This window comes from Sorex fumeus, unplaced genomic scaffold (genome assembly GCF_029834395.1).
Source record: "Sorex fumeus unplaced genomic scaffold, SorFum_2.1 ptg000127l, whole genome shotgun sequence".
Lineage (NCBI taxonomy): Eukaryota > Metazoa > Chordata > Mammalia > Eulipotyphla > Soricidae > Sorex > Sorex fumeus.
This window is the reverse complement of record NW_026606184.1, coordinates 634,288-645,862: the sequence shown is the minus strand read 5'-3', so window position 1 is coordinate 645,862 and position 11,575 is coordinate 634,288. Positions and strand designations below refer to the sequence as shown.

At 65.7% G+C, this 11,575-nt stretch overlaps 1 protein-coding gene across 1 annotated transcript; it reads left to right on the top strand.

The window, feature by feature from the left end:
* On the top strand, positions 1–11,347 carry OLFML2B (olfactomedin like 2B). The gene is made up of 8 exons (XM_056137783.1): positions 1–154; positions 1,508–1,771; positions 2,916–3,023; positions 5,074–5,260; positions 8,860–9,093; positions 9,428–9,778; positions 9,894–10,070; positions 10,734–11,347. Exons 1-8 carry the CDS (start codon positions 17–19, stop codon positions 11,345–11,347), a joined length of 2,073 nt encoding a protein of 690 aa, XP_055993758.1. The 5' UTR covers positions 1–16.
* The last annotated feature ends 228 nt before the right edge of the window (positions 11,348–11,575 follow it).

Here is an 11,575-nt window from a genome sequence, read left to right as displayed (position 1 = left end):
CCTGCCCGCCACCCTCATGGCCAGGCGGCCGCTGCTGCTGCTCTTCTGCGCGCTGGGGCTGGCCGCGGCCCGGGGTGCCCGCGCCACGGAGCCCCCCGAGCCCCAGGACACGCTGCAGAACGAGGCTGACAACCAGGAGAACGTCCTGTCCCAGGTACCGACCCCCGCCCGGCCGCCGCGGGAGCCCCCGGAGAGGGGCAGGGGGCCCGGCAAGCAGGGCAGGGCAGCGGGCGTGGCGGGGGGCAGCCGGAGCGGAGGGGCGCCTTCCCCGCTCACTGTCACCCTGCAGGGCTGCGGAGACTGCCGGGGGTGCAGGGGCGTACTGAGACTCACGGGGTGCTGAGACTGTCACAGGGGTACTGAGACTCAGGGGTACTGAGACTCACAGGGGTACTGAGACTGTCACAGGGGTACTGAGACTCACAGGAGTACTGAGACTGTCACAGGGGTACTGAGACTCAAGGGAACTGAGATTGTCGCAGGGGTACTGAGACTCACAGGAGTGCTGAGACTGTCACGGGGTACTGAGACTCACAGGGGTACTGAGACTCACAGGGGTACTGAGACTCAGGGGTACTGAGACTCACAGGGGTACTGAGATTCCCAGAAGGTACTGAGACTGTCACAGGGGTACTGAGACTCAAGGGAACTGAGATTGTCGCAGGGGTACTGAGACTCACAGGAGTGCTGAGACTGTCACGGGCTACTGAGACTCACAGGGGTACTGAGACTCAGGGGTACTGAGACTCAGAGGTACTGAGACTCACAGGGGTACTGAGATTCACAGAGGTACTGAGACTGTCACAGGGGTACTGAGACTCACAGGAGTGCTGAGACTGTCACGGGGTACTGAGACTGTCACAGGGGTACTTAGACTCATGGGTACTGAGACTCAGGGGTACTGAGATTGTCACAGGGGTACTGAGACTCACAGGGGTACTGAGACTGTCACAGGGGTACTGAGACTCAGGGGTACTGAGACTCACAGGAGTACCGAGACTCAGGGGCACTGAGACTATCATAGGGGTACTGAGATTGTCACAGGGGTACTGAAACTCAGGGGTACTGAGATTGTCACAGGGGTACTGAGACTCACAGGGATACTGAGACTCAAGGGTACTGAGATTGTCAGAGGAGTACTGAGACTCAGGGGTACTGAAATTGTCATAGGGACACTGAGATTGTCAGAGGGGTACTGAGACTATCACGGGGGCTCTGGAGGTACCGAGGGGCCCTGGCTTTGCCAAGTCTGTGTCCGGTGCTGATGCAGTTCCGCGGGCTCCGGGCCAAGCGAGGGCTCGGGGCGGCCTTGTCCCCCTCCCCAAGCCGGCTCTTCCCTCAAGCCCCAGGGGCCAAGTGTGGCCCCTCAGGAGACGGGCCCGGGTGCGCCCACTGGACGCTCTGGCCCCTGCTGGTGCTGGGCACGGCGCCCCCCGTGTCGCGGGAAGCGGGGGTCCGGGTGGACGCGCCCTGGCCCGGCTGCCCGGTCACGCGCCGTCCCGCCCAGCTGCTGGGCGACTATGACAAGGTCAAGGCCGTGTCCGAGGGCGCCGACTGCCAGTGCAAGTGCGTGGTGAGGCCGCTGGGCCGCGAGGCCTGCCGCCGGGTGGACGCGGGCACCGCGCGCCTGGACGACAGCTACACGGTGGAGACCATCACCTCGGGGCCCGCCTGCAAGTGCGCCTGTGTGGCCCCCCCGTCCGCGCTCAACCCCTGCGAGGGCGACTTCTGGCTGCAGAAGCTGCGCGAGGCCGACGGCCGCGACCTCAAGGTGCGCCGGGTGGACACGCGCTGGGCTGGACACGCGCTGGGCCTCGGATGCTCTCGGGGCGCCCCCCACGGGCGGGGAACAGGCGGCTTGCACACGCGTGCACGGACACACACACTTGGACATGCACTCACATACACTCAGACACACCCCGACACACACACTCACAGTCAGACACACACTCAGACACACGCAGACACACTCAGACATGCACAGACTCAGACATGCACTCAGACACGCACTCACATACACTCAGACACACTGAAATACACACTCACACATATAGACACACACTCAGACACACACAGACACATTCAGACACACGCACACTCAGACACGCACTCACATACACTCAGACACACACACTCAGACACGCACTCAGAGTCAGACACACACAGAGACACATTCAGACACACGCACACTCAGACATGGACGCGGACACGCACTCACATACACTCAGACACACACACTCAGACACACACACTCAGACACACACACTCAGACACACAGACACATTCTGACACACGCACACTCAGACACGCACTCACAGACTCAGACATGCACACTCACAGACACACAGACACACTCAAATACACACACATACTCACACATATAGGCACACACTCAGACACACACACCCACACTCAGATACACACTCAGACTCACACAAAGACTCAGATACATACTCACACTCAGACGTACACACTCAAACTCAGACACACACTCAAGTACATACTTAGACTCAAACACAAAGACACACTCAGACACATACTCACACACACATTCAGATACACACACATACTCAAATACACACTCACAACCACTCACTCAGACTCACACACTCACACTCAGACACACACTCAGAAACACACACACAGACATACTCAAACTCACACACTCACACCCAGACTCACACGCACACATACTCTGACACACACAAATATATACACTCGGACACACACACACTCAAACACACTCACACACACTCAGACTCAAACATACAGATACACACAGAGGCATACAGACACACTCACACGCTGACACACACACACACTCAGACTCATCAGACACGCCCTCACGCATGCGCACCCCCGCCCCCCGGGCCGGGCAGGGGGGTCGTGCGTCCTGCTGAGGGTCCGTCTTGCAGCTCTCCACGGTGCTGGACATGCTCGAGGGCGCCTTCTACGGCCTGGACCTGCTGAAGCTGCACTCGGTCACCACCAAGCTGCTGGGCCGCGTGGGCAGGCTGGAGGAAGTGAGTGGCGGCCGGATGTCCCAGACGCCAGGTGGCCGGGAGGGGGGGGGTCACCGAAGGGAGCCCGGGACCCGCCCCTCACTCCCGAAGTGGTCCGGGGGGGTAGCACTGCCAGGACAAAGGCTCGAACCCAAGCATGCACCCCCGACGCCCCCGAGCTGGGGGCTTTACGGTGTCATCTGCAGGGGCCCCACCAGCCCAGCTGCTGGGGACGTCGGCAGGACCGGGCCCATCAGCTCCGAGTTCCAGGTTCCAGCGCTGAGGGCGGCCAGGGTCCCTCTGGGGAAAGAGGGGGCGGGAGGGTGACTGGGTCAGGAGGCTGAGCTGAGGGTGGCAGGGGCTGGGAGGTGAGTTTGGGGGTGACGGGGGGGAGGGTGAGTGTGGGGTGACGGGGGAGGGAGGGCCCAGCGCGGGGCGCCCTGGCGGGTCTGGGCTGAGGCTGGCTGGGGCTCAGCCGGCGGGCGTGGGGGTTGGACGCCGCGCTGGCTCCGGAGCCCTGGCCGAGGGCTGAGAAATCCCACTCCGGGCCCGGCCCTCGGTCCCCAGGGCTGCCGTGGGGTCGGCGGGGGGCGGGGAGGCCGGCCACGCGGGCCCCGGTCTGGAAACTCCATTTGCAGATGGAAGCGGACGGAGCCCGGCTCGGGCTGGCTCCGTCTTGCTGGCCAAGGGGAGAAGTGGCCAGGCCCTGAGCACGGAGGGCTGCAGCGTGGACTGTCCCGGGCAGCTCTGCAGGGGGAGGCAGGGGGAGAGACGGGGTGAGCAGGGGGAGCACAGGGGGATCCGCCCTCGGGGTCCCGCGGGATGTCAGGGCCCGAGTGGGACCACGGGCGCTGGGCTCTGAGCGACACACAGACCCGTGTCTGCCTGCGTGAGTGCCCCCGTGCCGGCAGATGGGCTCACGCGTGTGCCCGTGTGTTCCCATGTCTGCATGCATTGAGTACATGCATACCAGCAGACGGGCTCACGCGTGTGCCCATGTGGGAACGCGTGTGTGCCCGTGTCTGCATGCAGCGCGTACACGCGTGCCAGCATTAGGGCTCACGCGTGTGCCCATGTGGGGGCGGATGTGTGCCCGTGTCTGCTTGCGTGAGTACACACATGCCGGCAGACGGGCTCACGCGTGTGCCCGTGTTGGGGCACGTTTGTCCTAGAAAGGTTGTGAGGGGGGCTGGAGCGATAGCACAGCGGGGAGGGCGTTTGCCTTGCACACAGCCGACCCGGGTTCGATTCCCAGCATCCCATAGGGTCCCCCGAGCACCGCCAGGGGTAATTTCTGAGCTCAGAGCCAGGAGTAATCCCTGGGCATTGCCGGGCGTGACCCAAAAAGCAAAAAGAAAAAAAGAAAGGTGGTGAGGTCCACGCTAGGCACGCAGAACCTGATGGCAGCCCCCGGCCGCGCTACCCCAACACAAGGCTCCTGCCCGCCACTGGGTGGACATCAAGGCAGCCGTGGGCTCCCCACAAGCGTGGGAAATGCCGTCTGGGGGGCCGTGTCCGTCCTGGGGGTCCCCCTCCCCACGGTTCCCTCAGGCCATTCTACCCTTTAGGACACAGGGGAGGGGACGCAGCCCCCGTCTGGCAGTGTCTGTGTGAGGGGAGAAGCTCCCCCCTGGAGAGACCCACCCGGGCGCTGATTTGGGGGTGTCTGGGCGCCCCGGGATGACACGGAGATGGATGGTGGCAGCTGGTGGCCCCGACAGCTGTGGTCAGGGTGGCGCCGGGCCCTCCCGCCGGCCCCAGATCCTGGGAGGCGGCTGTGGGGGTCCTGCTGGTCCCATCGGGGGGGTCCCCCACTTCCAGCTACGCCCCGTTGGCGGGTCCTTGTCGGGACCCTTGGCTGGGTGGACAAGTCAGGGTGCAGCTGTTCTGGCAGGGCTGGGGCGTCCCCCCTGCACCCCAAGAAGGGCCCCCAGGGGGACGGGGGCCCCAACAGGTGCCAGTGGGGACAGAGACCCCGTCCCGCAGCTCCTGGGGTCATGGGGGGGGTGCGACCACGACAGGGCTGTCACAGTCGAGCACCCTGGCCCCGGCTGGCCCTTCCTCTCCGCAGGAAGTTTCTAGAAACCTCACCCAGGAGAACGAGCACATCAAAGAGCACATCGCCGAGATCCGCTCCGAGGTGAGCGGGATGAGCCGCGAGGGCTGCTGCAGGACGCCCCCCGACGGCCACCCCGACCCCGCCACCAGCGAGCAGAGGGATGCGGCCGCTGCCTATGCGCGCCCCGAGGTACAGCCGCGCCCTGGGCTCCCGACTCTGTCCCAGCTCTCTGGTCCAGGGGCTGCAGGGACATGGGAGATGGAGGCTGAGGTGATGGGGGCTGAGGTGATGAGGGAGGGCTGACAGGCTGAGGTGATGGGAGACTGAGGTGACACAGGAGGCTGAAGAGCTGAGGTGACATGGGGGTTGAGGTGATGCAGGGGGCTGAGGTAATGGGGGGCTGAGGTGATACAGGGGCTGAGGAGCTGAGGTAATGAGGGGGCTCAGGGGACACGGGGTCTGAGGTGATATGGGGGCTGAGGTGACACGGAGAGGCTGAGGTTGACACGGGGCTGAGGGGACATGGGGGCTGACGTGACATGGGGGGTTGAGGAGCTGAGGTAATGAGGGGGCTTTGGGGATATGGGGTCTGAGGTGACACAGGGGCTGAGGTGACGTGGGGGCTGAGAGGACACGGCAAGGCTGAGAGGCTGAGGTGACACAGCAGGGCTGAGGTAATGAGGGGCTGACATGACATGAAGGTTGAGGGAGCTGAGGTAATGAGGGGGCTGAGGGGACCTGGGGTCTGAGGTGACACGGCAGAGCAGAGGGGCTAAGAGGATGAGGGCCTGAGGTGACAAGGGGGCTGAGGTGAGATGGCAGGGCTGAGGGGCTGAGGTGACATGGGGGCTAAGAGGACACAGCAAGGCTGAGGGGCTGAGGGGACATAGGGGTCTGAGGTGATGCGGGGGCTGAGGTAATGGGGGGCTGAGGTGACATGAGGGTTAAGGAGCTGAGGTAATGAGGGGGCTGAGAGGACACGGGGTCTGAGGTGACACAGGGACTGAGGTGACACAGCAGAACAGAGGGGCTAAGGGGACGAGGGCCTGAGGTGACAAGGGGGCTGAGGTTACACGGCAGGGGTGAGGGGACATAGGGGCTGAGGTAATGGGGGGCTGAGGTGACATGGGGGTTAAGGAGCTGAGGTAATGAGGGGGCTGAGGGGACACGGGGTCTGAGGTGACACAGGGCTGAGGTGACACAGCTGAGAAGCTAAGGGGACGAGGGCCTGAAGTGACAAGGAGGCTGAAGTGACATAGGGGCTGAGGGACTGAGGGGACACAGAGGTCTGGGGTAACACAGGGGCTGAGGTGACGCAGGAGTCTGTGAGAACAGCGCACTGTCCCCGGGCATGGGGCTGGGGTGGCCACTGGGTCATGCCGGGTTGGGGACGAGCAGACGGAGGAAGGTGACGGGGGCGCTGCCCGCGGGCAGCGGAAGTGACCGGGTCTCTGGCAGCGCCAGCCTGGCCCGAGGGTTCCCAGCTGCCTGGCAAGAGGCGACACCGGGGCCGCCAGCCGGACGCCAGCATTCCCGAGTGGGGCCCGCTGCTGTCCCCACGGGCAGGGAGACGCCACAGCTGGGCCCCTGCCAGACCACGGCTGCGGGCGGGACGGTGGCCCGCGGACAGGACAGTAGCGTGTGGGCGGGGACAGCAGTTTGGGAACGGGACAGCGGCTGCTCCCAGGGCCCGTGGCTTCGTGGACACGGGGGGGCGGCTCTGGAGTACCCTGACCCCCATGTCCAGCTGTGTCCTAAGTGTGCCCCTGGCCCCCATGTCCCCATGTCCTAAGTGTCCCCTCGGCCAGGACCCGACTCAGCCTCTGCCCGTCTGACAAACGTGGGGTCCCCACAGCCCCTCCTGACAAGAGGCCTGGAGGTGACCGACCCAGCAAGAGGCAGGGGTGAGAGATGTTGGCTTCAGGGGGTTGCGGGGTCTCAGGCGTGGTCCAGGGAGGCTGGCAGGGGACGCCGAGGCCTGGGCCTGGCTGCTGGACAAACCAACTCAGGTCGCCACAGGGCACCACAGTCTCCTGGCAGCTGAGTGCGCCGAAGCCTCTCTGAGGGGCCAAGGCGACAGCACAGCGGGGAGGGCGTTGGCCTGGCATGCAGCCGACCCAGGTTCGATCCCCGGCATCCCACAGGGTCCCCCGAGCACCACCAGGAGTGATTCCTGAGTGCAGAGCCGGGAGTCAGCCTTGAGCATCGCCGGGTGGGACCCAAAAAGCCAAAAAAAAAAATAGTAAAAAGTTGATTTCTTTGGCCCTTTCTCTCTCCATCACATGCAAAGTGGGACCAGAGCCGCCGGCTTTCCCCGGCTTCGCAGCCCCAAAGAACTGCATGTCCTGGGGCTGGAGCAGTAGCACAGCGGATAGGGCGGTTGTGTTGCACGCGGTTGACCCGGGTTCGATTCCCAGGATCCCACAGGGTCCCCCGAGCACCGCCAGGAGTGATTCCTGAGTGCAGAGCCAGGAGTCAGCCCTGAGCACAGCCAGGTGTACCCAAAAACCAATTTAAGGGTGCTGGAGTGATAGCACAGTGGGTGGGGTGTTTGCCTGGCACGCGGCCGACCCGGGTTCGAGTCCCAGCATCCCATATGGTCCCCTGAGCACCGCCAGGAGTAATTCCTGAGTGCAGAGCCAGGAGTAACCCCTGTGCATCGCCAGGTGTGACCCAAAAAGAAAAAAAAATTTAAAATGAAAAGGATGGGCTGGAGTAATAGCACAGTAGACAGGGCTTTTGCCTTACACACGGCCGACCTGGGTTCGATCCCTGGCATCCCATAGGGTCCCCCGAGCACCGCCAGGAGTGATTCCTCAGTGCAGAGCTGGGAGTCAGCCCTGAGCATCACCAGGTGGGACCCAAAAAAGCAAAAAAAAAAAGGGGCTGGAGCGATAGCACAGTGGATAGGGCGTTTGCCTTGCATGCAGCTGACCCGGGTTCGATTCCCAGCATCCCATATGGTCTCCTGAGCACCACCAGGAGTAATTCCTGAGTGCAGAGCCAGGAGGAACCCCTGAGCATCGCCGGGTGGGACCCAAAAAGAAAAAAAAAATTCTCTAATTCCACAAAAGCCCTGAACAGGGGAACCTTATGGTCATCACCCAAAAGCCACCCGGTGATCTCAAATATGAGGGGTCTCTGCCGCCCATTCCCCACGGTGCCTCCTACAGAGACCCCCGCTCCCACGCTGAGCTGAGCCAGAGGGCAGCTGTCCGTCCCTCCGCGGACAGACGCTCCGGAGACACCCTCAGCCGCGTCCAGCCTCAGAGTCCCCTCGTGGCCACAAACCGGCTGCTCGGCCCCAGCCCTCACATCCACCCGCCCAGGCCAGAGCGCGGGAGCCGCCTGCCTGCTGAGTCAGCCCCACTCGGGCGGAACAAGTCCAAGAAGCTCTTCCCGCCGACATCTGGGGAAAACATAGCCCCCGGCCGGGACGTGGTCCCATAAAGGCAGTTTTCCATTCCCGGGGAACAGAAGCCAGAGGCAGGGGCTCAGCGTCGGTGCCACAAACCACCAAGCCGCGGCTGGGACGCAGGAATGATCCGGAACGGGGCTGGGCCGGGCCGAGATTTCAGCCGGGCCTGGAGCAGTGGGTGGGCTTCGCCTGAGGTTTCCTGGAGACGAAGCGGAGACTTCGCCTGGAACAGGCAGAGCATGGAGTGGGGGGACGCCCGGGGACCCCCATCCCTCTCTGCTCAAACCAGGGTGCTGGGTGGGGCCTCCCCCAACTCCGTGCCTCAGTTTCCCAGACCGAGTGTGGCCACGGCGGACACACCAACAAGGCTGGCCCTGGAGGGGGGGAGGTTCTGGAAGTTTCTGCAGGAGGAAAACTCTCTTGGCAGGTCAATTCGGTGGAGCTACTGGGTTCGAGGCCCCTGGCACGGCCGGCCGTGGCGAGGCCCCCGCGGCCCCCGCACCGGCCTGCGGAGCCCAGGGGCCGACCGGCCTCCAGGCCCACCATCATCAGGGGCATCACCTACTACAAGGCCCAGGAGCCCGAGGAGGACGAGAACGACATTGAGGAACTACGTGAGTGGGGACCCCCGGCCTGTGCCGCCGAGGCAGGCGGTGTCCACATACCCCCACTGAACCCCAAACTCAAGTCAGAAATAAGACTGGTGGGGGCTGGAGCGATAGCACAGCAGGGAGGGCGTTGGCCTTGCACGCGGCCGACCCGGGTTCGAGTCCCAGCATCCCACAGGGTCCCCTGAGCACTGCCAGGAGTGATTCCTGAGTGCAGGAACCCCTGTGCATCGCCGGGTGTGACCCAAAAAGAAAAAAAAAAGAAAGACTGGTGACCCCCGGTCAGCGAGGGCGGTCCCCTGTCCCTAAGCCCGGCTGAGACCCGTGTCCACCCCCGCAGAAGACGAGTTTTTCAGCGGTGACCACGAGACGGACCTGCTGAGCGAGGAGCAGCTGCTCAGACACGGCCCCCCGCCCCCGGCCGCGACCCCCACCGACTCCACGCCCCCGGCCTCCGCCGGACAGTGGTCAACGCCCCTCCAGGACGCGGGGGACACGGCGGCCACCCCCACGGTCACCCCCACTCCGCCTCCGGCCTCAGCGGTGCCGCTGGCCGCGGCGGCCGAGGCCACGTCCACTGCGCCCACGCTTCCCACGGCCACGGGCACGGAGGCCACGGACGGGTGGGGCACGGTCCCCGCCAGCCCCACGCTGAGCCCCGAGGAAGAGGAGGACATCCGGAGCAGCATCGGTGGGTCCCGTCCCGGCTGGGCACGGGGGGCGGGACGGGGGCAGGACACCCGGCCTGGAGGCGGGGACGGGGCGCGGAGGGTCACCCTTCGTCCTCGCCCCTGCCCTCCGCTCAGGAAAGTGCAAGGACACGCTGTCCACCATCTCCGGCCCGACCCTGCACAACACGTACGGCCGCAACGAGGGCGCGTGGATGAAGGACCCGCTGGCCTCGGACGAGCGCATCTATGTCACCAACTACCACTACGGCAACACGCTGGTGGAGTTCCGGAACCACGAGAACTTCAAGCAGGGTGAGGGGGAAGCCCCGTGGGGGGCGGGACCCCCCCTCCCCGCCTCTCCCCTTCCCCTGTCCCCCCTGTGCTCGGGACCTAGAGGGGCCCAGGGCGGAGGGAGGGATGCGCGCTCGCAGGAACGTGGGGGCGACAGGCAGAGTTGGGAACGCAGAGGCGCGCGTGGGGGGGGGGCGCACAGGCAGAGTTGGGGGGCACAGGCGCGCGCTCAGGGGGTGCAGAGCTGGGGGTGCATGGGTGCGCGCTCAGGGCGCACAGGCAGAGTTGGGGGGCACAGGCGCGCGCTCAGGGGGTGCAGAGTTGGGGGAGCGCAGGCGCGCGCGGGGGGCGCACAGGCAGAGTTGGGGGGCCCAGACGCGCGCTCAGGGCGCACGGGAGGGCGCAGAGCTGGGGGCGCGCAGAGGCGCGCCGGGAGCGCACAGGCACAGTTGGGGACGCGCAGGCAGAGTTGGCGACGCGCAGGTGCGCGCAGGGGGCGCACAGGCAGAGTTGGGGGGCCCAGACGCGCGCTCAGGGCTCACAGGGGGTGCAGAGCTGGGGGCGCGCGGGCGCGCGCGGAGGACGCACGGGCACAGTTGGGGACGCGCGGGCGGGCGGCGGGCGCGCGCGGGGGGCGCAGGCCGGTCCCGCGGCCCCGCTGAGCCCCCGCCCGCCCGCCCGCAGGCCGCTGGAGCAACTCGTACAAGCTGCCCTACAGCTGGATGGGCACCGGGCACGCCGTGTACGGCGGCGCCTTCTTCTACAGCCGCGCCTTCACGCGCACCATCCTCAAGTTCGACCTGCGGCGCCGCTACGTGGCCGCGTGGGCGCTGCTGCACGACGCGGCCTTCGAGGAGGCCACGCCCTGGCGCTGGCGCGGCCACTCGGACGTGCACTTCGCCGTGGACGAGAACGGGCTGTGGCTCGTCTACCCGGCGCTGGACGAGGGCGACGCGGGCGGCGGCCTGGGCGAGGAGGTCATGGTGCTCAGCAAGCTGGACGCGGCCGACCTGAGCACGCGCCGCGACACCACGTGGCGCACGGGCCTGCGGCGCCACCGCTACGGCAACTGCTTCGTCATCTGCGGCGTCCTCTACGCCGTGGACAGCGCGGGCCGGCGCCACGCCAACCTGTCCTACGCCTTCGACACGCACACCAACACGCAGACGGCGCCGCGGCTGCCCTTCGAGAACCGCTTCGCCTACACCACGCACGTGGGCTACAACCCCAAGGACCGCCTGCTCTACGCCTGGGACAACGGCCACCAGGTCACCTACCAGGTCATCTTCGCCTACTGAGCGCGCGCGCCCGCCCGCCGGGGCCGCCGGCTGGGGCTCCGGGGCGCGGGAGCTGCTGGATGAGCCTGCGCGCGCCCGCTCGGTGCTGTGCGCGTACCCGCCCCGCGCGCGGCCGCCTGTGCAGCGACGTCCACCGTGCGCCCGCGCGCCCGCCCCATACGTGCGCGTGCCCGCCCGGTGCCTCCCGCAGTGCGTGCGCGAGCCTAGCCCGTGCCCAGCAACGTCCAC